The sequence below is a fragment of the Rhinopithecus bieti genome, unplaced genomic scaffold (assembly GCF_001698545.2).
Source record: "Rhinopithecus bieti isolate Rb0 unplaced genomic scaffold, ASM169854v2 scaffold_21649, whole genome shotgun sequence".
Lineage (NCBI taxonomy): Eukaryota > Metazoa > Chordata > Mammalia > Primates > Cercopithecidae > Rhinopithecus > Rhinopithecus bieti.
In genome coordinates, this window is record NW_016811584.1 from 5,792,204 (window position 1) to 5,820,077 (window position 27,874).

The window sequence follows — 27,874 nt, forward strand, 5'->3', positions numbered from 1 at the left end:
GGTGTGATGTGGTATCTCGTTATGGTTTTGATTTGCACTTCCCTGATGACTAATGATGTTGAGCATCTTTTCATGGGCTTATTAGCCATTTGCATATCTTCTTTGGAGAAATGCCTATTCAGACTTATTTGCCCCATTTTAACTGGTCTATTTGCCTTGTTATTACTGATTTGTAAGTATTCTTTGTATATTCATATTCTATATCCAAGTTTCTTATCAGATATATGATTTGCAAAACATTTCTTCCATTTTGTGGGTTAGTTTTATTATCTCAATGATGTCCTTTAAAGCATAAAAGTTTTAATATTTAGGATGTCCAATTTATCTATTTTTTTCTTGTATTACTGTGCTTTTGGCACTATAGCTAAGAAACCATTACCTAACACAAGGTCATGAAGATTTATGCCTATGTTTTGGTCTAATAATGTTTTAGCTTTTCCATTTAGGCCTCTGATACTTTAAGGTAATTTTTGTATATAGTGTGACGTAGGGGGTCCAACTTTATTCTTTTGCATGTGGATATCCAGTTGTCTATGGCAACTTTTGAATCACTCCCAGAGATAGTTTCAGGTAATTTTTTTCTATACAAATTAAGGTAACGGGTACCAAAACATAGAACCTATGTATGTGACAAACTGCCTGAGAGCCTTTATAAAAACTTTTGCAATTGCTGTTCTTTCTTTCTATTTTCAGAATATTCTAAGTATTTTGCTATATCAGGAAGCAGTACCACCATTATTACCACTGGTGCTACTACTGCTAATAATAATAGTAACTAGCAGCTATTTAGTACTTAGTATGTGCTAGGCACTGCACTTGCATTTAACATTCATTAACTTATAAGCACTACACATGCTTTAACTTATATGATCTTCCTGCCAATACCATGAGATAGGTAGAATCATTATCTTCATTTTACAGATGATGATATTAAGGCTCACTGATGTAAAATAATTTTCCTTAGGCCATAAAACAAGCAGGAAAAGTGATTTTAAAAAATTGAGGGAAGGAATGGCACTGGAAAGTGGAGGCCAAGTAATGTTGGATAGCAAATTCTAACAAATAGTAGCTAAGCACATATGCAAAATATACAAAAATAAACAAGCCAAAATCTAGCACTGGTAGTTGACATTCCCAGTTCTGATCAAGTTGCTGACAACAAAGGGTTGGTCTCCCTTTCTAACTCAACAAAGGGTAGGAAATCTTATCACTCAAGATATCAATCAAGATTTATTTGATCACTGAAAAGGTTTTGTCAACACTCCAAAAATTGTATTAGAGACTAGATGATTGATGGAGTAAGTCAATTAGAACCAGATTAGAAATTGAGATGTGAAGTCAATTACTTCCAATCTGAAAATTAGGAATCTTTAAACAATAATATAATAGGTGGCATCAATTTTCGAAACTACCCTTTCTGTGTTTGTCCATAGGGCAAAATTCAAGTAAAAATAACTTTGAAAAGACTAAAACTATAGAGCAACTTGATCTTGGGAGTGTTTTCCCAGATGGGTAGTGGGGTGAGTCTGATCAGTGTTCAGTAGATAAAATGTAGACGAGATAAGCAGTTGATTTTCCCAAATTCAAATAACTGTATGGCAGAAAAGTCAGCCAAGTTTAATTCTCTTTCCCTACACTAGCTGAGTCCTTAATGATAGATATAGTAATAATAGCTGACCTGTATTGAGTCTTACATTATATAGCCCTGTAAGTACCTGAAAGATGACAACTAATTTATTTAATCCAATGCGTATGAAGTAAGTACTATTATTATTCCCATTTTATATAAGAGGAAAAGGATGTGCAAAATGCTAATTGACCTGCTTAAGAGGTAGAGTGAGACCTTGAACCCTGCAGTCTATGTTTGTCCTCTTAATCGTGTCTCTATATGGTTTCAGAATAGAAGCAAATAGACACATAAGGGTTAAGCATAGCTAACCTAACTCCAAGTTGAGTATTTTTACACTAGGCAATGCTGTCTTCAATATATTTATAACAACTTTATACACCAAATAACATTTTGAAGTTTATTTCCTCCCAATACAGAAACATCACTGCATTTCCACTGGGATTTTCAGTACTGTCTGTTGTGGAACTGATCTGGGCTTAGTGAGTATTGCTTTATCATTCTTAAATAAAAACCATTATAGAGAATGCAGAAAACAATTTCCCTTTCAGTTTCTCCACTTCTACCCATACTGAGAAAGACGGATCCTTAACGCTCAGAATATAATAAAAGCTCACAATAAAAGCTCAGTATCAGAAATGTTCCAAGTCCCTCTACTCTTTCCCTATAGTTAGGAAACTAAAATTTAATATAGTGCACAACCCTCCAGAGAATTCAGTGTATTGAAATGTGAATACACTTTTATATATTTTAACTGAGATAAACAAGAAAGAGATAGGGAAGCCAGAACAGCTATAGCAAAGACGTAATTATGATAAGACTAATCCAGCTAACAGCAACAGAAGCAGATAGTGACTCTACTGTAATGCTGTGGTAGAGTTTGTATGGTCAGAAAACTATACCAATATACAGTGTGAATGAGGCAGGAGCCCCATTATAGGAAAGCAAAGATAACTTACTATGTGACTCTATAAAGTTCATCCAAGAGATCAAAGAGCATTTGTCCTATTACTAAAATATTATCCAAATGTATTTTATCAATTAAAATCTGGATCAAATAATTTCCTTCATTAAACAGTAAGTTAAAAGGAGCATAGTATGTCCATAACCAAATAGGAAGGAAACTGTATATCTTGTTTTTCATAACACAGCTTAAACATTGTGGCAAAACTTTAAAATGCTGTGCATAATGTAAAAATTCTTCTACCAGCTCTAAATTCACGGTTGTCCTATCAACTGTGTCACAATTCTCAGTCTTGACCACAAAAATACCATGAGATACATATACACTGCTGAAACACACTATTTCTCAAACTCGACTTTATCTTCTATTCCAATAACCCTGTCAAAAGGAACACTAGTCTGGTTACTTCATTTCTGGCAGATCCACATTAACTCCTTTCTTTTAATGCTCATTAACCTTTCTGTTAATAATACTTCTGACCTTCAATACCCACCCTTTCAGACAGGTCAAAACTAAATTCTTCAGTTGACCATTTAAGCCTTTCCTTCAAGTCTTTGCAGGTAAAATGAGACAAAAACAATATTTTCTATTCCAGTCAGATTGAAATTTTCTACTACCCTCTTTACTCTTCCCATTAAATTCTACCTGGCAGTTTGTTTGTTTGTTTTTATTTTGTTTTGCTTTGTATTTTTTCATTGTTCATTGTTTATTTACTGAATCTGGGGCATATTAGATACACAACCAATTTAAAATTTACATCTTTTAAATCAATTTTGAAGTGTTTTCACACACACATACACATATACACATACACACACACACACACAAACACACACACAATTGGTATGCAACAGTTGTCCTAAGGTGAAACAGTCAACTTATCAACAAAGTGTCATAAGTGTTCTCACCCAAGGTTGAAAAATTGTTTATCCTAAACCTGAAAGCCTGTAATAAATTTAAATTCCTTATATAAAACTCATTACTTGTAGTTTTTCCCTTGCAAAGATCTCCAAAAATGTACAAGTAACTAATAGTAACTAATATACATCAGTCACAACATAATCCTGGATCATCCCCACATCAAAACCAGATGCTCCTTTAATTTTAAACCCATCATCAGAGAACAAGAGAAAGTCATTTCATTTTACACAAAACAAAATTCACATATGCAAAAAAGAAAGACCCAAGAGAAACAAAACCAAAAACCCTAGTGTTGACGCTGATGTTCAGTGCCCACAATGGCCCGAAGGCCACAGATCAAAAATAAAATAGCGGCTGTGTATCACTGCAATGAAATTTAAGAGGCTTTAACTCTTTGGCTTCAGAAATCCAGATTTTTCCAATTACGTGAATGCATACTTCCTACATTCCAACCGTGGAGAAAGTGGATGTGCCAGTGTGGAAAGAAAAAGAGCCACCATTCACTGGGACAACCAGAGAACTGGCTTTAACAGAGACTCCTTAGAAAGTCACGCAAAAAAAAAAAAAAAAAAAAAAAAAAAATGGTTGTAGGCTGCTTGTGTCATCAATTTAAGTGGAGGTGACTGAGTCACAAGGTTCAGTGTAAAATGTATGGGGGAAAATAGGAGCTGGGGCAAGTCTTACCTTTAAAAGTAAAACTTGAAAACAAAGTATAAAAGTGCCCAACCTGGCAGCATATGCCCAATCCACAGAGCTCTGCCATGAGCATGCATAGAAAATGTCAGGATTCATACTATTGTTTCTCATAAGGACTCAACAAAATGAATCCTTAATGGCTTAAACCACAGAATGAGGGAATCCACAGAATGCAGTCATTTTAGTAAAGTACTCTCAGGCTTTGTGCTGATTTCCTGAACAAACTGCATTTTATTGTCAAAATAAAAGGAAAGGAAGATTAAAAAAAAAAAACTATATTCCTATATTTCAATTCCAGTGCTTAATTTCTGGAAGGACCTATATAATGGAGGCAGCATTCAATTAGGAAATTATGCCAATCAATTGTCAAATTTTCACTACGAATTTCCTAAAAAGGTGTTTTCTTCCAGTATCTATTAATCACAACAAAACATAAGCTGTGACTGTATAGTTCAGAAAATTAAAACATAGAAATTAATGGCTTATGACATTATCACCAAAATGTTTGGTAAACGGTAAATTATGAGTTTGGAATCATCAGGAAGAGGCTTTTAAAATAACCCTCTGGACTTCAAAAAATCTCTTCAGGAGTAGATGTGTCCCAATGTCATGGTGATTAGAACAAGAGCTTCAAAGAAGGACCGAAGGACCACTGGGCTGTTTGTGTTGTTGCTGATGTCTCTGTGTATCCTCTCCCAGACTTTCGTGTATTCCTCTTCATGCTGTAAAGCTGTCATGGCCACAGCCAGTTCACTGATCATTTCTTCTAGCTTGTTCTGGTGAGCTTCTGTTTCCATGTCTTCTCCTTTTGGGGCCTCCCCAATATCAGTGGTGAATATCACTATCTTTGGAGTTATGGTGGACACTCGGTTACTAAAACAAACTGTATGTGTTCCATCCATGTGAGCAGCAAATGTGTATTTCCCACTGGATTCTTGGTCTCCTTTATAAATCCCTTTCTTCTCAGGTCCTGTAATCTCCACATTGATGTCCGGGAAGCCACCTTCGAAGATGAGGCCCATCTTGGTGCCTGAGGTGACTCACTTAAGCACTCCTCAGCATGAGCATGGATGCTGATGAAATCGCCCAAGATCGTGGTCAGGAGAGTGGTCTGGAGCAACAGCAGCTCAGCAAGCATCACCACAGTGGGGCTGGAGCAGAGGCCAGGACTCGGACCACAGCCTCCAGAGCCACTGCCTCCGCCACCACCCTACTGCCTTTGCCTACCTGGCACTTTTTGCTAATCCTAGGAAAAACGCAAACTCAAATGCCTTTTGTGCTGGGAAGTACTGTAAATAAATGAACAGAGAAGTCTAGTGTTAAGAAAAATAAGACAGGCTGGGTGCGGTGGCTCACGCCTGTAATCCTAGCACTTTGGGAGGCCGAGGTGGGCAGATGACGAGGTCAGGAGATTGAGACCATACAGGCTAACACAGTGAAACCCCATCTCTAATAAAAATACAAAAAAAAAAACAAACAAACAAATTAGCCCAGCGTGGTGGCACACGCCTGTAATCCCTGCTACTTGGGAGGCTGAGGCAGGAGAATCGCTTGAACTTGGGAGGCGTAGGTTGCTGTGAGCCAGGGTCTCACCACTACACTCCAGCCTGGGTGGACAGAGCGAGACTCCATCTCAAAAATAAATAAATAAAAATTAAAAATAAACATAAGACAGCAGTGTGTTACTGGCTGAAGATTCCCAAGTCATGCGTCACCAAAAATGTTACCAGCAGTGAATCCGTATGGGTCTGCAGCAACCTCACTTTTCACCTCTTGGGAAGAAAGATTTCAACCAAGGGGCATAAAGCAGAAGGAGACACCAAAGCAAGTTTTAGAGCAGGAGTGAAAGTGTATTAGAAAGTTTTAGAGCTAGAATGAAAGGAAGTAAAGTACACTTGGAAGAGGGCCAAGCTCGTGACTTGAGAGATTAAGTGCACAGTTTGAACTTTTGACTTGAGGTTTCATATATTGGCATACTTCCAGGGTCTTGCCTCCCTTCTCCCCTGAGTCTTCCCGTGGGGTGGGCTGTCCACTTGCTGGGTGGCCTGCTTGCACAGTGTGTTTACTGCAGTTGTATGCATACTCACTTGAGGCATGCTTCCCTTACCTGTCCAGTGTCCCTATAAGGTCATACACCAATTAAACTCCACCATTTTGCCTCTTAGTGCTCATACTTGATCCCACTCGCCCACCTCCTGAGATCTTATTGGGAAGCTGCTGATCACCAGTTTTAGGTTTCTTCTATCTATTGGGAGACTGTTGTTCCCTGGCGCCAGCTGCAACCAAGTATTATTTGAGAGAACCATCTTAACAGCTGCCTGACCATCACCTGACAGTCGCCTGACATTCCCAGTGGGATGGGGGGTGTCCCTCTCCTGCCCCAACTCATATCTGACTAGCTGACTAGCTACCTACTGTAACAATTACACTTGATTGCATTTTTTGTTGTTATTTAATTTTTATTTCATAATCATAAACTTAACTCTGCAATATAGCTAGGGAACAAGGAAAACATGGAACCCAAAGGATATTGCAGTGAGAACACAAAGATTCTAGGATACTGCGAGCTACAGAAGGAATGGTCTGGTGGTTACGATAAAACACAACTCAAACTTATTAGAGCTGTCTGCAGTCAGCAATGGTGATCTTCTTGCTGGTCTTGCCATTCCTGGACCCAACCCAAAGCACTCCATGGCCTCCACAGTATTCATGCCTTCACCATGCCAAAGACCACTTGCTTGCCATCCAACCACTCAGTCTTGGCAGGGCACATGAAAAACTGGGAACCATTTGCGTTGGGTCCAGCATTTGCCATAGGCAAGATGCCAGGACCTGTATGCTTCAGGATGAAGTTCTCCTCATCAAATTTCTCCCTGTAGATGGACTTGCCACCAGTGCCATTATGGCATGTGAAGTCACCACCCTGACATACAAACCCTGTAATAATTCTGTGAAAGCAGGAACGCTTATACCCAAATCCTTTCTCTCCAGTGCTCAAAGCACGAAATTTTTCTCCTGTCTTTGGAAGCTTGTCTGCAAACAGCTCAAAGGAGATGTGGCCCAAGGGCTTGCTGTTGATGGCGATGTGGAAGTACATGGTGGGGTTGACTGTGGCTCAGTACGAGGCTCCTGGCAGTGGCGATACCTGCAAAGCCTGCTTTTTTTTTTTTTTTTTTTTGACGGAGTCTCACTCTGTCACCCAGGCTGGAGTACAGTGGCGCAATCTCGGCTCACTGCAATCTCTGCCTTCTATGTTCAAGGGATTCTCCTGCCTCAGTCTCTGGAGTAGCTGGGACTACAGATGCAAGCTACCACACCTGGCTAATTTCTTTTGTATTTTTAGTAGAGATGGGGTTTTGCCATGTTGGCCAGGTCTCGAACTCCTGACCTCAGGTGATCGGCCCGCCTCGGCATCCCAAAGTGCTGGGCTTACAGGCGTGAGACACCATGCCTGACCTGATTGCATATGAAATGCACTATTTCCCCATCCTATCTCACCCCCATCTTTTTTTAACAAAGACTTCTGAAAATGTATTTTTCATCTTTCAAACTTTGCTGGACAAGTTTTTATGACCAGTCTCAATAGTGCAAGCATGATGCTGGAGAGCAATTAACATTTGACCTTAGTGTTGGGAGACTGCAGGGAGAGGTGAAGACTGCAGCAAACCACTCGTGTATCCTGGCAATCGCTACTCACTCTCAGCCATTTCCTGCCAACTAGGAATTCAGGCAGAATGTTGTGAGATCTTTCGGTTATTACAGAAAAGTAAGAAAACCTGCATTTTATGTGAAACTTCCAGATTTTCTAGTATTTTCTAATTTTTGCTGGAAATCTTTTATTGTTCCAATGTATTTTATTTCTATATTCCTGTGTAGCACACATCTGGTTTTTGTTTGTGTAGTTTTTGTTTTGTTTTGTTTTTAGGCCAGTGAGCTGATGGATCGAGTCCTCTGGGTTATGTCATTCCTTGGTCAGTAGCTTTTAGTCTTTTTCACCACTACTCCCACCTCAACCAACCATCCTTTCCACCAACCCATGCTCATCATTTCCTTTCAGACATTGCTGAAGAAACTATTTCTCCGTAGAATTTTCCCTAGATCACTCTATCCTTCATTTCTCATTACCAAACTGTTTTACTCCTTTAGCCTTTAATATGTGTGCTCTGTGGTCCATTGGTGAGACCTTTATCTCTTTCTCTAATTACACCTGGACTATAAATTTCTAATGCCGAGGACCCTTAGTCTCCTGCCACCTTCACATCCTCTTAGCAGAATGTTGCACACCCAGCAGGCACTACATGTATACTTTGAATAAATATTTTATATGCCTAGTCTTGCTAGGATAGAAGTTTTTATTCTACACTTGATGCATTTCTGGGTCAAAATATTAAGTCTAAGTCAAGTCTCCATAGTTAAGGTAATCTTGAGGATTAAAACACTTAGCTGGACAGGCAACACAAAACACTTTATCTGAACAATGAAAGAAGAAGCCATTTGTTGGTCTGCAGTATCAAATCATCTGTCCCAATTCTGCAAACTTTCAGCATTGGGACTTCCTTTCAAGACATAAGCGGGGATGGAAAATATACAATGCAGGTGCCATCATTTCACTCTCCTAGGCCTGTGACAGACATCATTAAGTGATCACAACACTCCTTTCTTCTAAGGCTGAATGCAACCTTAGAAACTATTTTAACATAGTATCCTAGATGTATCGTGTCCATCTTGCTTATTTCTATTAAGAAATAGAGTTGGCATGTGAGCTGAAGATCCTATTACATGAAGTACACATACAATTTGTTATTGAAAAGCCAGAGAACAACATACAACTGCTGCTGCATCTCAGTCTCTCTATATTTTATTTTAATGTATTTATTGTTTTGAGACATGGTCTTGCTTTGTTGGCCAGGCTGGAGTGCAGTGGTACCAACACAGCTTACTGCAACTTCTGCCTCCCAGGCTCAAGAGATCCTCTCACCTCAGCCCCGAAGAAGCTGGGACCACGGGCGTGGCACCACCGGCATCTCGCCATGTTATCAAGGTCTCAAACTTCTGAGCTCAAGCAATCCACTCCCCTTGGCCTCCCAAAGTGCTGGGATTACAGGTGTGAGCCATCCCACCTGGCCTCAATCTCTGTATATTTTAGAGGATAGATAACTTAGAATGGGAAAAGTTGTCTCTAAAGTTGACCAGTCAAGGAGAAACAATATTTCCACTTTAATGACTATGCCAGACTTGCCTTACCCAGTAAGTTTTAATCCGGTAAGAAAGATTTGCTATGTGATGAGGCTGCTTTTGTTGCACCTTGTAAAACATACTGAAATATACAAACTGTACATGACTTTGCAGGGATTGCTGATTTAAATAAATAAATTGTTATAATTGTAGTTATAGTTTTAGTCAAGGGGCTATTTCATTTCTCAAACTCTGAACCACAGCAATTAGGAACAACTCAGACACAAAATGACCAGCATTAAGAATTACAATGAAAAGCCAATTACCTTTAACTATAAGAAACCTTATTTGCATGTATTAAAACAAATGATCTCTCAGTACTGGAGAAAATAAACGTGGATTGCTTGATTAATCCTTCACTTGTAAGAGACCAAAAATTACTTTTCAGAGAGCCTGTATCTTTTCTAAATTTACAGACAACAAGAAACCAGTAAATGATAAATGATCAAGGCCCAAGGAAAAAACTACATAACACAGTGGACATCTATGAGTTTCACTTGCCCTAGCATGCATTCCTCATGGTGCTGGTACCATCAGCCTTACTTTCCTCTGGGGAATCCCCTTCTCCAGCCCTCACTCCAGATGGTGTAGATGGAGCTAACTTCACTCTCCACTGAGAATGAGCAAATGACCAATCAATATATTTCACCGATCAATGATTCAGGGAACCAATCATTAATCCAAGTCAGTCCAATACTACTCAATGCTAAGATTTGAGAACTACGGAAGGAAGTACTGAGAAAGGGAATAATTTAAAAAAAAATATTGCTGGCATTCTGAGCTGATAAGATAAAAACTCTGAGCTTCTAGTGGCCATCTAACCGCTACAAAGTGAGACCGTGCCTATGCATGACACCAACCCAACTGAAAGAGAACTAAGAGATGATAGAGACATATTTCTGATGCCATCTTTGAGAAGCTGCATCCAATCATTCTGGAGGCAAAATCTCTTAACTTTATAGAGAGGCAAACCAAAATCTTCTTACTTTCATTAAGCCACAGTTAGAGCTGCGTTTCTGTCATTTGCAAATAAAAAAGTTAAGACTAAATGCAAATCGCTTACAGCTTATTTTATTACTAGGTACTCAATGTCTATGCTTTTGCATAGCTAAGTGAGAGAACTTAAATTCCAATACTGATGGGCTATTACCTCTTGCAGGTACCCTAATAAGTCTTGTTTCCTCTCAGTGTCATTGTTTCCTCATTTATAAAATGGAGATTAAAATGGTAGCTCACAAAGAAGAAATACAAATGGCCTATAAACACATGAAAAGATATTGAACATCATTAGTCAAGAAGGAAATGCAAATCAGCTCTTCAATGATACCACTTCACACTCACTAGATGATCAAAAAGATAGGCAATAACAAGTGTTTTCTAGGCTGTGGAGAAATTTGAAGTCTCATATTGGCAAGTGGGAATATAAAATGGTGCTTCAAAAAGCATCTGGCAGTTCCTTAAAAAGTTAAACATAGAGTTACCATGTAACCCAGCAATTCTACTCCTAGGTATATACCCCTGAGGAAATAAATATACAAATACACACACACACACACAAATACAAAAGTCCATAACCACATTAATCTTAACAGCCAAAATGTGGGGAAAAAAACCTTAAATTTCCATTTACTAATGAATGGATAAACAAAATGTGGCATATCCACATAATGGGCATCATTTGGCAATAAAAAGAAATGACGTTCTGTTACATTTCACACGCGGATGAGTCTTGAAAACATTATGCTATGTGAGAGAAGCTAGTCACAAAAGACCACACATCATATAATTCCATTTATGTGAAATGTCCAGTATAGGCAAATTCACAGAGACAGCAAATAGATCGGCAGTCACCAGGACATAGGAGGAGAGGAAGGACAGTGACTGCTAATGGCTAGGGGTTTCCTTTCAGAGTGATGAAAATGTTCTGGAATTAGATAGTGGTAATGGCTACTCAACTTTGTATTTATACTAAAACCACAAAGTTTCACATTATGAGAGGATAAACATTGTGGTATGTGAATTATTTCAATAAGAAAAATATCTTATAGAAAAAAAATGGTAGCCTATTCTGATTCTCTCACATGACCATTATAAGAAATCCATAATGATAACAATATTGAAGTGACCACTCTTGGAGGAGCCTAAGGAAAAACAATCCATACAAATGCAAAGACCTATTGTTTTTAAAGCCTCAGCAAGTGCTAAGAGAATGGGAAAAGAAAATTACCAAATAGATTTTCCCAGATCACTTAGCTTCCTTTATATCCAGCAACAGTCAACAAATATATAGCAGGCATATATAAAAGCTATTTGGAGACCTCTGGAGGTTAACAGCATGCAACATGTTGTCACTGCCCCAGCCTGGCCAGGAATATTATTTACACCACCCTTTCACAGCTGTATCAGTCTCCCATTAAACATTCAGAGCCTCCTTGTTAATAAACTACATTATGAGCCGGATGCATTGTCTGGATAAACTGCATTGTCCAAAACACTGCCCCATTATTACAGAAAATGCAGAATGTAATTAGTATTCTTCTTTGCATAAGCTGCAGCTTCCAAAAATGGTGCCATATTATAAAGCCTTAATTAATAAACGAGAGTTGGGCCATGACCAGTTACACTTATCTGAATTTTATATTGTGAAGAAAGGCCACTGTTCAAATTCCGTTTACAAATATCTAAATTCTGGCTAGCCTACATGAAGATAGTCTAAACAGAAAGCCTGAGAATTCTGTGTTGCTAATAGCATTGTGTTGGTACACCAACAATAGCAAGCCATTAACTGCTGGGACATAAACCATCCTGAGAAATGCTCAGAGTGGAAGGATGATAACATTGTATTTCAGCTGTATTATATGGTGCAATTCTTCTATTTGTTCATATGCATTTCCCGTTTAATAGATGGAGGAACCAGGGTGGCTTTTCACATCTCTGTGAAGCCTTAAATGTGGGGGAGAAAAGTGAGCTGGCAAAAAAACAAAAAGGATAACTATGAGGTGTTGTGGGGTGACAGCAGGGTTACATCACAATGGAATGTAAGTACACAGTTCCTTTCTCCATTTCCAGCTGGTTTTTATTGATTTTCCCCTAAGCTAACCCCAAAGCAAAGCCATTTACATAAGTCATGAGCATTGAACTAATATTTGGGACCATAATATTGAGCATAATTTATGAACCTCAGCTAAAAGAGCATTTGCATTAAACTGCACTCACCTGATTAAAATCCATCAACTCTAGCACCTTGCGAATTGTTGAGCACCTGTTAAGCTCGACTGTGGGACTCTGCATACTGAGGCAGACCATAATCAGAAGGCAGCAAGGAGTCAGGCGGGGAAAGGAAAGGGAGGAGGAGAACATGTGATGTGTGTTGAAAAGCAGATCGCATGAAAGACCGCCAGTGCTCAAATCTGAAGAGTCCTAAGCCTACTGCAAACACAGAGCTGTGCGAACATGATAATTCTTTCAACAAAGTCCATAATATGGCTTACAGGGCCCTGTGAAAACAAGGTGGATGAGATAGTGTTACAGTTCAGTGAAGAGTGACTGGCCCCGCAACGGAATGTAGTATACACAGGAGGCTACAATGGTCCCTGCCTCAGCAGAATGAGCAAGAGCTCAGGGAGTTCAAGCCGAGGGACTTTCTGCAGCCTAAACAAGCTGTCTTAGATCACTGCCCTTTCCATCAGCTCCAGGTACCAAGCACGGGCTCAGAGTCCTATCTGTCTCAGAAGGACCTGCTTTACCGTGACCACAAGGATGGCATTTGAATCAGTAACAGGCTGTCAGAGGCCACCTTGATGCATTTGAAGAAGAGCTATCCCAGAGATATTGGTTCAAGTTCTTGATCTGTACCACCTAGCTGTGTGGTCATGGACAAGCAGTCTTGCTCATCTGACAAAGTGGATGCAGATAATAAACACATGTGAAACGAATGAATGAGAGAATAAGACCTCTAAAGCAGAATTTCTCTCCCCAGTGATACAGACAGAAGACAAGGAAATACTGGGTAGAAGAGGATGGTTCCCCAGCAAAGGCCCCACCCTTAAGCATGGAGACCTGCGGTCCTAAGTGGGAACAGGCATTTCTGTTTTTGCACCCAAATGGTTGCCTTCTGGCATACCACACTCCCTTATCCTGTACCCATATAAATTCCGAACCCCAGGCTCCAGGAGCAGACAAGAAGAGGAGAAAAGCAGACGAATGGTGCAACAGAGAAAGAGAGAAAAGAAGGAATGTCTGAATGCTGAGAGGAACTCAGCTGGGGGCAGTCGGAGAGGAGTTTGGCCATTGAACAGTCAAAACTCCAGGGGAAGATCATCTTCCCATTCCATCCCCCAGCCAGCTCCCCATCCATCCCACTGAAAGCCACTTCCACCACTCAATAAAACCTCTGCATTCATCCTTCAAGCCTGTGTGTGACCCAATTCTTTTAGGATGCTGGACAAGAGCTCGGGATACACAAAGCTGTCACGCTGGCCCTCTGCCCTTGCAGAAAGGCAGAGGGAGCACTGAGCTAGTTAACACTTAAGCCATCTGTGGATGGCAGAGCTAAAAGAGCATTGTAACACTATGGCCACAGGCACCCACCCCTAGACACTATGATGGGGCTGGAGCCCAAAGCACTTGCTCTTGCTCCTGCTCCTGCATCTGTGTACTCCCTCTCCCAAACCCACAAGGGGTTTGAGCTTATGGTGGTTGAACAGAGAGCCGCACCCCTGTCGCATGCCCCATGAGTGGGGCCAGGGAATTCTCCTGTTTCATCAACACCATTGACATTTGAGGTGGGATAATTCTTTATTGTGGAGGCTGTCCTGTGCATTGTAGGATGTTCATCCCTGGCCTCTACCTACAAGATGATAGTAGCACACATATTCCCTCAATTATAACAACCAAAAAGTCTCCAGACATTGCCAAATGTCTCCCACGAGCCAAAATTATTCCCAGTTGAGAATCTCTAAGGTGTCCTTCAGAAGATACATTCCAGGATCTAAATCAATGAGCCATATACCCAGAGAGTGCCTCCTAATTATTAGGAAAACTTACACAGGTACCTTCAATATCACTGGAAATTCATTAAGACAAAAATTTTACTGAGCACCTATTATCTGCTATGTAGAAAGATACTGTTTCTGGTCCTGAGAAGCTCACAAGTTTAAGTGGAAAGTGGCATTTTACACTCCACATCAAAGAAAAGAGAAATGTTCCCATAACCATCTTTCCAATAAATAATAGAATATCCTTCTATCTGATTAGAAAGGTGAACCGTAAAGACAGGCAAGGATCAGAGCATATCTCTTTGCTGTTAAAATAATACTACGTGTATCAAAGTTGCTGACATTTGATAAGGTGAATTTTTGGTAATTTTGACTCATTTTAGAGGTTTGCTGCAGTTGTTTATTGCTGGGTGCAGGGAGTCTCAGACTCAAAGGACAATCTTACGAGGTGGTTTAGCCTAAGAGCATAAGCCAAAAGAGAGAGCTCTGGAATGAAACTGCCTGGTTTTAAATCTGGATTCTGCCATTTCCTTGTTATGTGACCCTTGGCAATTCATTAACCCCTTCAATCCTCAAGTCCTTCTCTATGAAAAGGAGATAATCATTGTACCTACCTCACAGATTTGTTAAAAGGGTTAAATAATTTACGTAAAGTGCTGAACACAATGCCTCCCACAAAGCAAAAACTGTAAGAACAAAAGCTGTTATCATTGTTATTGATATTGCTGCCTCTGTTTTATTATGATCTTTTTTATTGTAGTAAAATACATGTCATATAAAATGTGCCAATTCAATCATCTTTCAGTCTACAGTTCAGTGGCATTAGGTACATTCACATTATTTTGCAACCATTACCATCATCCATCTCTAGAACATCTTTTATTTTCCCCAGTTGAAATTTCTCATTCCTCCCTCCACCAGGGTTGTTCTCTTAAACCAGTCCTTGGCCAGCAAAATACCTTCTAAGGAAATGAGGACAAAGCTTTTGTAAATGAGACTAAAGGCAATTCAAACTCAGGTACCCTGGAAACTGAATAGAGATAGTGCTTAAAATGGCCATTTGGGCCACTTGGGGTTATGTTGATGAGTTTAGTCACCATCAGCCAACTCCTAGGAGTAACATTCTAAGTGGGTTTTTGTTTTGTTTTGTTTTTTTTGTTTTGAGGCAAATGGTTCCTGGCTCTGTGGCCTTCCCATCTTACCACCACAGAAGCATTCACTATACTCCTCTATCAGTATTAAACCAGGAAAGACGTCCAGGGACATATATACTTTGGTAGCCTAGAATTAATGGGAAAAGACAAGTTGCTGGGTCTAAACTATCAAAGTCACATACTTTTTAACAGAAAATGAACAAACCTCCTCCCTTCAAGAATCCGCATGTTTTTGCAAGAGCATTCTGGGGTGGGAGGAAAACCTTCTGATTTATAGCCAGTTCCTCAAAAGAGCTAAAGAATTCCTAATTTCACCTCAAACCTCTGTTTCACCACCTACTGCATTGTGCCAAGTTATTTCTCATCCACTATCACTTTTGACAGTGGATCTGACGCTATTGCAGTTGAGTTTAAGGAGTTTGTAGACAGGAACCCTATCTGAGCTGTCAGCACGTTGCCTGATCATCTTCAGCAAGTGGTCTGGCAGAAGCACGCAGGTAAGGATGCCCTGAAGCAGGCTGCCAAAGAAACTGACCAATGAGAGAGGTGTTTTGTACTCCACAGCTGAAGCCAATTCTGCTGGGACATCCCAAGACAGACTCCACTCGGACTCAACTGATAATACACACTTTACATCTGTCACTATCTGCCCAGGCATATTGACTTTGTAACATCCCCCAGGCACTTCAAGTCCACTTTCGACTCTATGACGTTTGCCTGTGGTCACTTTGCCTGAAATGCCCTTTCTTTTTCTCCTTCTTATCCATTCATTAAGATCTAGCGAAATGTACCTCCTTTGAAAAGCACTTTCTGTAGCCCCCAGGCAGAAGCAGGGATGGCTATGTTGAACCAGAAAAAGCAACCATTGAAATCTCCAAACTGAATCTGTACTTTGATTTATTTCAAAGGATGTGGTATAATGTATGGTATAATATATGGCAACGTTTCCAAGTCTGACTGTACATCACAGTGACCTGAGGGACTTTTGAAAAATAGATTCCCAGGCTCCCCTCCAGTTGAGACAGCAGGTCAGAAGATTGCAACTCAAGAAGCTTTGCCTAATGTTTAGAAGTTTCCCAAGATATTCTGAGGCAGGAACAGTACTTGAAATAATAGTCAGACATTGCTACTTATCAGCTGTGTGATTTGGGGCACCCTGAGCTTGTTTTCTCATCTGTAATATTGGGAGGAAGTAGGGGAGTGTCACAAGGTCTTAGAAAGGACCAAATGAGGGAATGAGTGCAAAATTCTTAAATGATGCCTCAGTAAGTCAAATTATTGATGCTAATTACAATGAATTTCCTTAAAAAGCTACTTTCCACTTCCAATAGTCCAGCTTGCAAAACCTTCCTCTATCAGAGAAAAATTTAGCAAAAGAATAAATGGGCTTCACACCAGGATGACAGCCTGGGAAAATCAAGAGACATTGAGATATTGCCCACATAGGAAGCAAGGAAAGAGCATGTAATTTCGTTTTTCTGAAGGTCTATATTCTTCATTCCTGTTGTCCGTTTCTCCTGATTAAGTCTCTCCCAATAGCTGAGATCATTAACAAATATAAGCCCATCAAATGGTAGCTATTGTAGAGAGCTACCCCACTTTGTAAAATTAGGCTTTTGTGTCTCTCATGGAATAACATTCTAACACTTCAATACCTGTAATAAAGTATTTGCACCACAAGAAAAAATGTATTTCATGACCAGCAGGTTACAACCAGCATTCTGCTTTTAGGAACCCATGCGTTTGACAGTATTCTCAGTTGGTAATGAGTCACCACTTTTGCTTTTAGTTAAGGACACCAAACAATGACTCTGAACCTCAGCTCAGACTGCCCTTGAGTCCTCCGGAGATGCCTAAATATGGACTGTTGATATCCTTAAGGATGTCAAATAACAGTATACCATGACAATCACAACTTACCGAAGTCCCCTGCAGAGTAGTTCTTCATAAAGAGATGGAGATGGAAAAGTAGGAACGTTTTTCAATGCTATGCAGAAGGAAAAGAATATCTACTGATCATATTCATCCTTTCAAAGGTCTGCCCTGAAGGCAACTTGACAACACCCAGGCTTGATTCTTCCTTTTGGAAGAGCTAAGGCTAGCAGGGTTCGCCCTTGCTCCCTCTGGCAGGAATCAGCAGAACAGAGTGTGAGGCACTGTGGCATTAGGATTGCAAACCCTGGCTTCAGAGACAGTGCTGCTTGAATCAGAATCTACACTGCAGCTGGGCAACTGGCTGGGGTCACATTTTGAGGCTCTGAGCTGCTTTCTCTATTTGCAAAATGAGAATACACAGCTTCTAAGGTGATAATGCAGATCAAGTTATATATAAAGCACTTAACATGTGCTCAGTAAAAAGCAGTTGATCTAATTATTGTTGTATTGTATTGTCATTAATATCAAGGGAATGACAGCATAGTGAGTCTCCTAGGGATGCAGGTCAATAGATGTTGAACTGCTATTATGCAGCAAGTACTGTGCTAGGTTCTGGATAATACGAGAGCAAACAAGATCAACACAATCTGCACCTTCATGAAGTTTATGGTCTAGTTCAGAGGTAGGAAAAATGTGTTTTGTTTGGCCTGCACCTTGTGTAGAAACACAAAACATAGAGCAAACATTTTAAAATTGGATGACTTCACACCAAAGTCCAGATTTTTGGCTTCTCTTTGAAAACAACAGAAATTCTGAGAGGAAGGGAGATTTCTGTCCACATGCCAAGCCTTCTAAGTCCCAGAGCAACAACCTTCTGCTGGAGAGTGGCCTGCTGGCTCTTCTCATTAAGAAAAAACTCCCTCTGGCTACACATGATGAGGGGCCTGGAGGAATTAAGAGAGATGAGGCAGCCGAGGACACAGGTTCAGCGGACCAGAACTGAAGCAAGGAAGGAGAAAGGAGACTCAGCACTGGTTCTTTTTCACCGGGTTTGTCTGTCAGTTCAGCTTGCTTTGTTTGGCTGGACACAGAAAACCCTGGAGGAGAATTCTGATTCCAACTTGCTCTTTGCACAGTTAATTATTTGGAGCTCCCAGAAGGTTGGAGAGAACAATGACTTCCCCTGCAGTGGCAGCTGGGCTAGCTTAGTTCCCTTTTCTGCCCCAAGGGGTCAGAACCCAAGGAAGGGGGGCTATTTGTTTTGGCCTTAAACCAAATCTGCCTAGAGACACAGAGAGATGCTCTGACCTGAGACCACAAAGGTTACTATTTCAATGCCTACTAAAGCTCCTCTCTCTTGCATTCCATAGCAGGCTGTTGACCAAAAACATGCATTTCCCCTGTGCAAACTGTTTACTTCTCTCCTTTGCAAACTGGAAGTAATGTAAAAAAAAAAAAAAAAAAAAGAAAACAAACAAACAAACAAACATAAGCACAAGAACTCCATCTCTCCTTGCAAATAAGATATTTCATGTTTCCTTAGGCAGATAGCATGCAGACAAGTAGGGGAACTAATTGGGATGGATCAGTGAAAACAAATTTGCTAATAAGTGTCCACAACGTTGTTCTAATAGGGGATCCATGACAAGTCCCTCAAAAACAGGGAAACAGGAGAGAATAATTTACACTTTATAATTGTGAGCCCTGTAACAGTGGAACAACCTTCCTGCAGTCCCAGAGAGATTGTTCCCACATCTAACCAAAACCATTACCATCAATGGTGTCCTGCATTTTGAACCGTTGTTAATGAAGACTTGCCTGACCCAATACAGAGTGAAATGGGTGCAGTTGCTGCTACAGGCTGCCTTCTAGCCTTCCTGCATCTGAATACATTTTCTCCGCTGGCTGTTCTGATAGAGATTCATCTGGAATTCTTAACTAGATAAATCCCTCAATGACAAGGTAAGGCCCATCTTCTGATTAAACTTGTATTGAATTTATTTATTCAGCCAATCATGTAATCCATATTTATTAAGTACCTTTTAAGCACCGAGCATAGTGCTGAGTGATGGGGATATCAAGGTGAGTCAAAACAACCATAGTCCCTGTCCTTAAGAAGTCCAGAGGGGCTGGGCGCAGTGGCTCGCACCTGTAATTCCAGCTTTTAGGGAGGCAGAGGCAGGAGGATAGCATGAGCCCAGGAGTTTGAGACCTGCCTGGGCAATATAGTGAGACCCCATTCTCCACAAAAAGGGGGGAAAAAGCAAGACCAGAGAAAAGGAAGCTACTAATCAAAAGATCTCACAAATATAAAACAGACCCTCTGAAAGGTGTATAAGAAGCATTTTGGTACTAGGAGGATCTATTACAAAGATTTAGTCTAGATATGGGTGGCAGATAATTTGTCTCAGAAGAAACAGTACTTGAGCTGACATTTAAAGCCGGGGAAAAGCATCATAGGCAGCGGGAATCAAACACACAAAGGCCTTGCAGTGAGGCTGAGCAGTGAACATAAGGACTGAATAAAGTCCAGTGAGACTGGCGTGGAGAATGCAAAGAATAAAGTGATGAAGATGGAGAGTTGGTAGTGACCGTGCAAGGCCTTGTGGAACACTTCAAAGATTTCCAGCAACATAAAGCCATTTAAAGATGTTTAAGCAGGGTATAATGGTGGTAGTTGATGTGGTCAGATTTATGCTTTGAAAAAAAATAGATTAGAGTTGGCATTTTGGGGAGATACAGAGTAGATCCAGATAGATCCAGGTAGACCAGGTAGTCTAGATCTCGTAGGTCACAGGTGTCTAGGAGGGGGTGGTAATCTGGACGTGGATGGTATGGTGCTACAGGTGATGTAGTCATATTGACGTAGTCTAACAATATTTACTCTAGTACCAACCCAATGTACCAGAGTCATCCAATGGCCCAAGAGTGGTACTAACTGTAATTCCTAATTCTGTGAAGCTGAGTAAAGACATTTAGAAAGACCAAACTAAAAAGGATCTGAATGCGTCTGTACTCCCTCATCCCCAGCAGCATGGTACCACCAAGTACTCTGAGTGATCATAGCTCTATACTTGAATTGACAAATTCCTGTGTAAGACTCCACAGGAAACCCATTAAATAGGCAGGGAAGAAAATGCTCACCGTTCAGCATTGACAAGAAAGATGATAACAAGCAAGTTTTCAGTCAAAGTGGGTAAAATGTTGAATTTCTACTGTAGTGTCATTAGCACTGCACCTGATTTTTTAAAACAATATTTTGGTTAATCAAAACTCTGGTTCAATCAACTGTTCAGCAGTGACAGCTCCTGTGGTCATCGATCTTTGTTATCGCCTGAAGCTGACATGGTTTCAGTCCACGGGAGAGTAAGCAGCAAAAGACAAATGTTTCTCTTCATTTCCCCCAAAGGGAGTTAAGTAATGAGTAATAAAAGGATTTAAATTATTCACATGGCTTTCCAGAAGTTTGTGATTCAAGATCTGGGAGAGATAATGGAAGAAGGTGGGGTGGGAAACATAATGCTGGATGACCACATTATTTTGAAAATGAAAGGATGAGTTTCTGAGGTGGACCCAATTACCACACACAGGGCTTCAGGAGTGACAGCAGCGGCCTTTGGTTCCACCACACAATGCTTCATTCATTCCTTACATGTGTTCGGACGATCATTATTAACCTACAGTCACCTGAGAAAAGCTCAGTGTCTGCCAGTCAGTCACACTGGACTTTTGTGGAAATGGAGAAAGGAAGAGAGAGTAAGAGGGGAGGGATGGAGCAAGGGTACGGAGGGAATGTGAGGAAAGCACAAGGAGGGGCCACATGGTGTCAGTTGGTGGAGGAGAGAAAACATTTTCTGTTTCTGTTTTACTTGTAGGGCGTAAGAAGAGACATCAGTGTGAAGATATGCCACTGGGTAGAGGCTGAGGGTTGTTTGTATATTTGTTTTCTTAATAAATGTGGCCTGAATTAGATATATAGCTCTCCATTTTAGTATATAAGAAATACAAGTAAAAGAGTTCAGCTATTTCGAAACTTCATTCTCTTGCCAAAAGGAGTTTCCTTGACAGTAATGCTCCAAGATTGAACCATGTACAGTCACTATTTATAAAAGCTAGACATGCATTTATTGAACCTATCAGATGTAGGCACTATAACCAGGCACTATTAACAGTAGAAAGAACTGAAAAACCCTTCATGATTCAGCCTTAGCTTACCTTACTGGTTTTATCTCCTGTGAATTCTCCTTTAAAACTAAGCTCACAGTTCTTTGGTTCTTGCAATTCACACACACGAAAAAACATGCTCTGCTTCCCCTCTGTGTATGTGAGCATTCTCTCTGCACTGAATGCCCTTCCTCCCTCATCTAGCAGCACTGCCCCTCTCTGCCTGGAATTGTCTAATTCCTGCCATTCCTTGGTTCTGTTTAGACATTACTTCCTCAGGATGCCATCCTGAATTCTGAGCTGAGTCAGGTATCCTTTCTCAGGGCTCTCACTGAGCTTATCTCAACAATAGTCTGGGTAGTATTCAATCATAATTAGACAGTGTGCAAGCTTTCTGATGGCAGAGGCTAAGTCTTTATCATGTTTGTATCCCCAGCCCCTAGCACACCATGAGACGCAAAATGCCCAATAAATTTTTGCTGAATGAATAAAGAAATACAATACTTGATACCCAACTCCAAGGCACTTTCAGTGTAGTTAGTGACGATAGAACATTTTGAAATATAACACAGCACAGGGCAATATGAAAGAAAATAAAAAATTAAATAAATGTGTTATAAGCAACAAAACAGGTATTTAGAGAAGGCAAAGATTACTTTTAGCTGGGGTGACAGGAGCAACAGAATCAATGACAATTCAATGTGTGTTCATGACACAAGTCCTGTGTTAGTTGTTTTCAACAACAACCCTGTAACTTGATAATACTATCCCCATTAACAAATGTGGAGCCCAAGGTTCAGAGAGGGTAAGTGATTTTTCAAGGTTACATAATCAGCAATGCCAATAAATAGTGCTTCTCTTTGGGCTGTTGAAAGTAATATTACTGGGAGCACAACAGATGTCTAACGGGATACATAGAGATCTCTATGAGTCTGACACTAAACAGGGAATTTTTCTAGGTCATGATGTAGGCACTATCTCTATTTCATTAAAACCAAGGCTGAGAGGTAATGTATGTTGTCACAGCCATACAACTAGTAGACAACAGAGATGGGATCAAAGGCACGTTGTCTCACTCAGGTACCATCTGACTCATGCCTTCCTGGACAGGACTGTGGGATGGAGGCCAATGGAGGAAGAGTTTTCAGGAGTGGATAGGATGAATGTAGTCAAAGGCAATGGGGACCAACAAGAGGCCACTGAATTCTGAGTCCTCTGAGAAGACTTACCTCTCAGAAATAGTTGCAGTATAAGGTCTAAAATCAAGGCCCCAATATTTTGTGCTGCCTTGACATATGGAGAAATTCAGGAGGGCCTCAAATGACCTAAAGGCAAGTTCCCCTCCTGATATCGTTTGGCTGTACCCCACCCAAATCTCATCTTGAATTGTAACTCCCACAATTCCCACATGTTGTGGGAGGAACCCGGTAGGAGGTGATTGAATTATGGGAGCAAGTCTTTCCTGTGCTGTTCTCATGATCATGAATCAGTCTCACAAGATCTGATGGTTTTTAAAATGGGAGTTTCCCTGCACAAGGTCTCTTTTTGCCTGCTGCCCTCCATGTAAGATGTGACTTACTCCTCCTTGCCTTCAGCCATGATCATGAGGTCTCCCCAGCCATGTGGAACAGTAAGTCCAATAAACCTTTTTCTTTTGTAAATTACCCAGTCTCCAATATATCTTTATCAGCAGTGTGAAAACAGACTAATACACCTCCCAACTGTGCTCCTGAAAATAAGGTCCCCTAGCCAAACAACCCTCTCTATCATGGGAACCAGGCATGGTTCCTGATTATTTGTCCCTTATTCCTGAGTAGTGGGTTTCAGTTTCTGCCAGCCTGCAGAATTATTCAGACAAGCCAAAGCATCCTCCCATAGAAACAGGGATAATCCCACCCCTCTTAATACTAAAGCCTTCTTCCCTCAGCCCCTGATTGATCACTCTGTTCCCAAGTGCAACTCCCATGTGGCCCTGTGTGGCACTCAGGGTCCTTCCTCCCTGGGCTGTGAGTATATGTGACTAACAAACTGCTGTCAATCTCACTGGTCCAGTGTTGTTCAGTCATCTCTATAACCCTAGGGTGAGACACTTTCTCACCAACCAGGTAAATTGAGAGTGATTATAACAATAGAAGACACCAGAGTGTTTACTGTGGAAGTAACATGGGTGAAATGCTTCACTTTAATAACTACTGGCTTTATTACAATGAAGAAATCCAGGAAATGGATGACTACGCTTTTCTAATTTTACATAGGAGGAAACTGAGGAACAGAGAGGTTTACAATGGCTACTTAGAGACAGCACCAAATTATTTTCTCACTTTAATGTTGCATTTTCTCAACTTTTGACAAGATCCTTTCCAGATGCTTCTATAAGAATCACATATATCCAGTATTTACAGAAAGCCATTGCAAGCAATAAGGAAAATCCAAAAAGCAAAAAATGGGCAAAGGATAGGAATAGATAATTTCCAAAAGAAGAAATAGGAATGCCAATGATGGCACAATGTCCAACCTCACTATCAATCAAAGAAATTCAAACAAAAATTACAACGAATATTTTTGTACCTTTTCGATTGAGAAAGCTTTATACTACCCACTGGTGGTGAGATTTTAAGGAATTGGAGATTCTCATACACAGATGGGATAAGTAGAAATTAGTATCTCTCTGAAAGGCAGGGTAGCAACTTTCTCAAAATCTTTAATGGTTGTATTTCATGAAAAAATTTCATTTGTAGGATTATATCTGAAGGAAACCACTTGTCAAATTCATAAATGTATATGGATGAGAATGCTCATTCTACTGTTTCTTATAATAATAATAAAAAAAAACCCAGAAACAATCTAAATGCCCATCAAAAGGGGATAGGCTAAGTAAGTTGTGGTACACCTATAAAATAGAATACTATGCAGTCTTTTAAATGGAGAATGTAGATGTATATTTATCAACATAGGAAGATCATATTTGGTTTTAAAAACTAGGTTATAAAGCTGCAGGTGGAATAGTATGCATACTATGTAAAATGTTTAGAAAATTCTGTGTTTTTCTACGTACATGCATAATGAGACATTTGGTGGGAAATTTGCAAAGGTTTAGTATTCCATAGTCTTCAAATTTCTGGTGAGTCTTACTCTTTTCTTTAGTTTATCCCAAAGGCATATATCAGTAATCAGGAGAAAAAAGGTTGTTTTATTGGGGTGGGGAACACATTCAGAGGAATCAATAGGTCACCTCAAAAGAAAGCATACTTCAGGAAGAAATTACACAAATTATACAACATACTTTGGTTTTGCACTTACTTTTTATTTCCCAACAAATAGATGTGAAATCCCAGAAAGAAGAGAATCAACCGTGCACTCGATTTTTCATAGGGAGCTCATGAAACTAAGGCTTCTGTGCAGCAGCAGGGCCATGGAGTGGAAACTCGAAGGCGACTGGGGTCAGTAGGTGCTGGCCAGTCCCTCTCTGATTGAAAAGGACCTGTGAGGGATGTCAAGTGATATGTCCTCTCCAAGTTCTCAACAATGGCTACTTTTTTGCATTTTATTTTGTGAACGATTCAAACCCACAACCCTGGATACGTTCCACTTGTGGAGGGTTCCTCTTCGGACAGCAAATGCTGCTGTTTCCAAATCCAATCATGAGTGTTTGCTGTTGGAGCACTTGGTGTAAGGCATGTGTATCCTATAAAATATGTTTCTCAAAACTTAACTTTCTAAGAAATCAGTCACTGATTTATCTCCCAATTCTATCACCCAGAAGAAGCGAAAGATGCCAAAACAGATCCTACAGAGAATTTCATTCCAAAAAACAGATATTTAATGCAGTTGTTCTGAAAAAAAATACAAACTGTATTATGTCACTTCAGAAATTTCAAAATAGAGGTCTCTGTGTATCCCGTTAGGCATCTGTCATGCTCCCAGTAATATTACTTTTGACGGCCCAAAGAGAAGCAATATTTATTGGCCTACTAAGTCTTTAAGAATGCAAAACTTAACCCATCTGGAACTAGTTGTATTGTTGACTCCAGGGTTCCTTATATCAGAACAAATTCAGATATAAACTCTCGGACAGTTCTTGAATATTGCATGAAGGTGAGTTGCAGGCATTCACACAACACATGTCTTTTAAAGCATTTTTATGACGCAGATCCAAAGGCTGGCAAAGCTTTCCTTCACCACAAAGGAAATCTAGGCTAAAGGGGAAAATAAGAAGTTTATGAACTATTAAAAAAAATAAAGCTGTAGAGTTAGGGAATTATGGATTAGGTTCCGATCCATTAATTCCTTTATTCTCTGGCAGAGCTAGCTGAAGATGTGTGGCCCTCTGGCAGGTAACAGAAACATTCATGTCCAGAACAATCACAAAAAGGGAGAGAAATGGCTGACAGAGCAGAGGGCGGACCCACTCGTTTGGATGTTAATTTATACAGAAATCTGGAATTCAATAATTTCACATGCCCCAGGCAAGGGAGCGATCCACTCCCCAATTTCGTTTGGGAGTTCCATTACATTAAGCAGTATTCTGTTTGGCCAGACATGCCATTCTTCTCTTGAAGGAAATTAATTTCTTGATTCTTCCATCTGATACAATCCCAAGTCGGTGCTTAAAGTTTTCTCATGGCACTACTAGATGAAATAAACTCCAAAGTACCTCTTGTGGGAACTCACAAGATACAGATGAAAACAAAAGAAGAAAGTCAAATTGAAGAGGGTGATGCCAGGGACAATTAGATACTGAACTGCCTGCCCCCCCACCCCGACACACGACACGTGTGATTTGTTTATTTTATTTTATTTTTATTTTATTTTATTTTTTTTATCATTGAGACGGAGTCGTCTGTCACCAGGGCTGGGTGCAGTGCCGGATCTCAGCTCATGCAGGCGCCCCGAGTCATACGCCTATTTTCTCTGTCTCAGTCACCGGCGTGTAAGATTGCGGGAACTACAGGTCCCGCCACCTCGCCCGGCTAGTTTTTTGTTTTTTTTTTAGTAGAGCGGGTCAGCGCGTTAGCCAGGATGTCACTCAGTTTCTTCCTCTTTGATCCTCGTGTATCTCCACCTTAGTGCGCTCGCTATCCACACGGATTTCTCCCATAAATTCCCGGCTTGCAGCCACTTTATGTCTGACCGGTCGGAGAGGACGTGATGATTTGTGAAGACGATTCGACATTTTGATCCTTATTTTTGTAACCATCTTTGACTTACAATTTCCATAGGAAATTTATTTTTAAGCATGTAAGACTGTGAACAGGATAAATAAAAGATTACAAGGAAAAAAAAAAAGCAGTGATTTCTGGTTGTTTAAAAGGCAACTCAACAAGCCTTTCCCAGCAAAAGGAAAAGGTCAGGATCAATAAAAGGGCATTTCCTTTGGGAGGAGATCTGTTTTCAATTTAACAAAAATAAATCCTTATGGTGGAGTCTTCTGAAGACCAAGGAAACATCAAGCTATACAAGCAATCTGGCCTTACCAGGAGAAGAAAACTTCTTCATTTGATATTCTCCAATAATATCAAAACAAAGTAAACTTTACCCAGTTTGCACTCTTCCTTGGCCCCCTGCCTGTTAGCAAAAGGCCAGTTAACCTGAAAAATAAAAACCAGCTCTTAAATGTAAAGATGATACTACTCATTGATGCAACGTTATCCTAATAGTGGCTTCTCAGAGGTATCATCTTAAGTGTGATATCAACAGGGGCAATCTCACATATGAGTAGAGACTGGTTTAGAAAAATCCTGCAGGATATGGAGTGTCTTTGGTGACAGAAGGCATGCTCTTAAAGGTATCTGCAGGTCAAACTCATCATCTCTTACTCTTTTTATATTAGCCTGGCGTGGTGGCACATGCCTAAAATTCCAGCTATTGGGGAGGCTGAGGCAGGGGAATGGCTTGAACCCAGGAGGCAGAGGTTGTGGTGAGCTGAGATCGCACCACTGCATTCCAGCCTGGGTGACAAGAGCGAAACTCCATCTCAAAAAAAAAAAAAAAGTACTGGCTCAACTATTATGATGAGAAGCTTTTGGGAGATATTCAGTGGTAATGTCAGCCTTATTTTCTGTGGCAAATCTGAATCTTTGCTCCCATGGCACAGTTGTTTTCAACATTTACCCCTTCTACACTCACAGACACACACACAATTTTAACTGATGAATTAACAGAATTCATAAACCTGACGGTGTCCCATTGCTGGAACCTTAGTCATACCCATTCCGAGCTCTGGCTAACTATAACTTCTCCA

At 40.3% G+C, this 27,874-nt stretch overlaps 2 protein-coding genes and 1 pseudogene across 3 annotated transcripts in view; all 3 read right to left on the bottom strand.

Moving 5' to 3' along the window:
* Nucleotides 1–27,874, bottom strand: part of FHIT (fragile histidine triad diadenosine triphosphatase) — a 1,104,604-nt gene that overhangs the window by 1,007,816 nt on the left and 68,914 nt on the right. The window lies entirely within an intron of this gene.
* LOC108543622 (transmembrane emp24 domain-containing protein 2-like) lies at nucleotides 4,793–5,346 on the bottom strand. The gene is made up of 2 exons (XM_017894218.1): nucleotides 5,281–5,346; nucleotides 4,793–5,197 (listed from the first exon to the last, which is right to left on the bottom strand). Exons 1-2 carry the CDS (start codon nucleotides 5,344–5,346, stop codon nucleotides 4,793–4,795), a joined length of 471 nt encoding a protein of 156 aa, XP_017749707.1.
* LOC108543587 (peptidyl-prolyl cis-trans isomerase A pseudogene) lies at nucleotides 6,825–26,806 on the bottom strand (annotated as a pseudogene).

Excerpts from the sequence above, each read along its gene's own strand:
- LOC108543622 (XM_017894218.1), bottom strand. The coding sequence starts at position 5,346 with ATGCTTGCTGAGCTGCTGTTGCTCCAGACCACTCTCCTGACCACGATC. Across the intron at positions 5,198-5,280 it reads TCTTGGGCGATTTCATCAGC|ATCAATGTGGAGATTACAGG; the intron begins ATCCATGCTCAT and ends GGCTTCCCGGAC.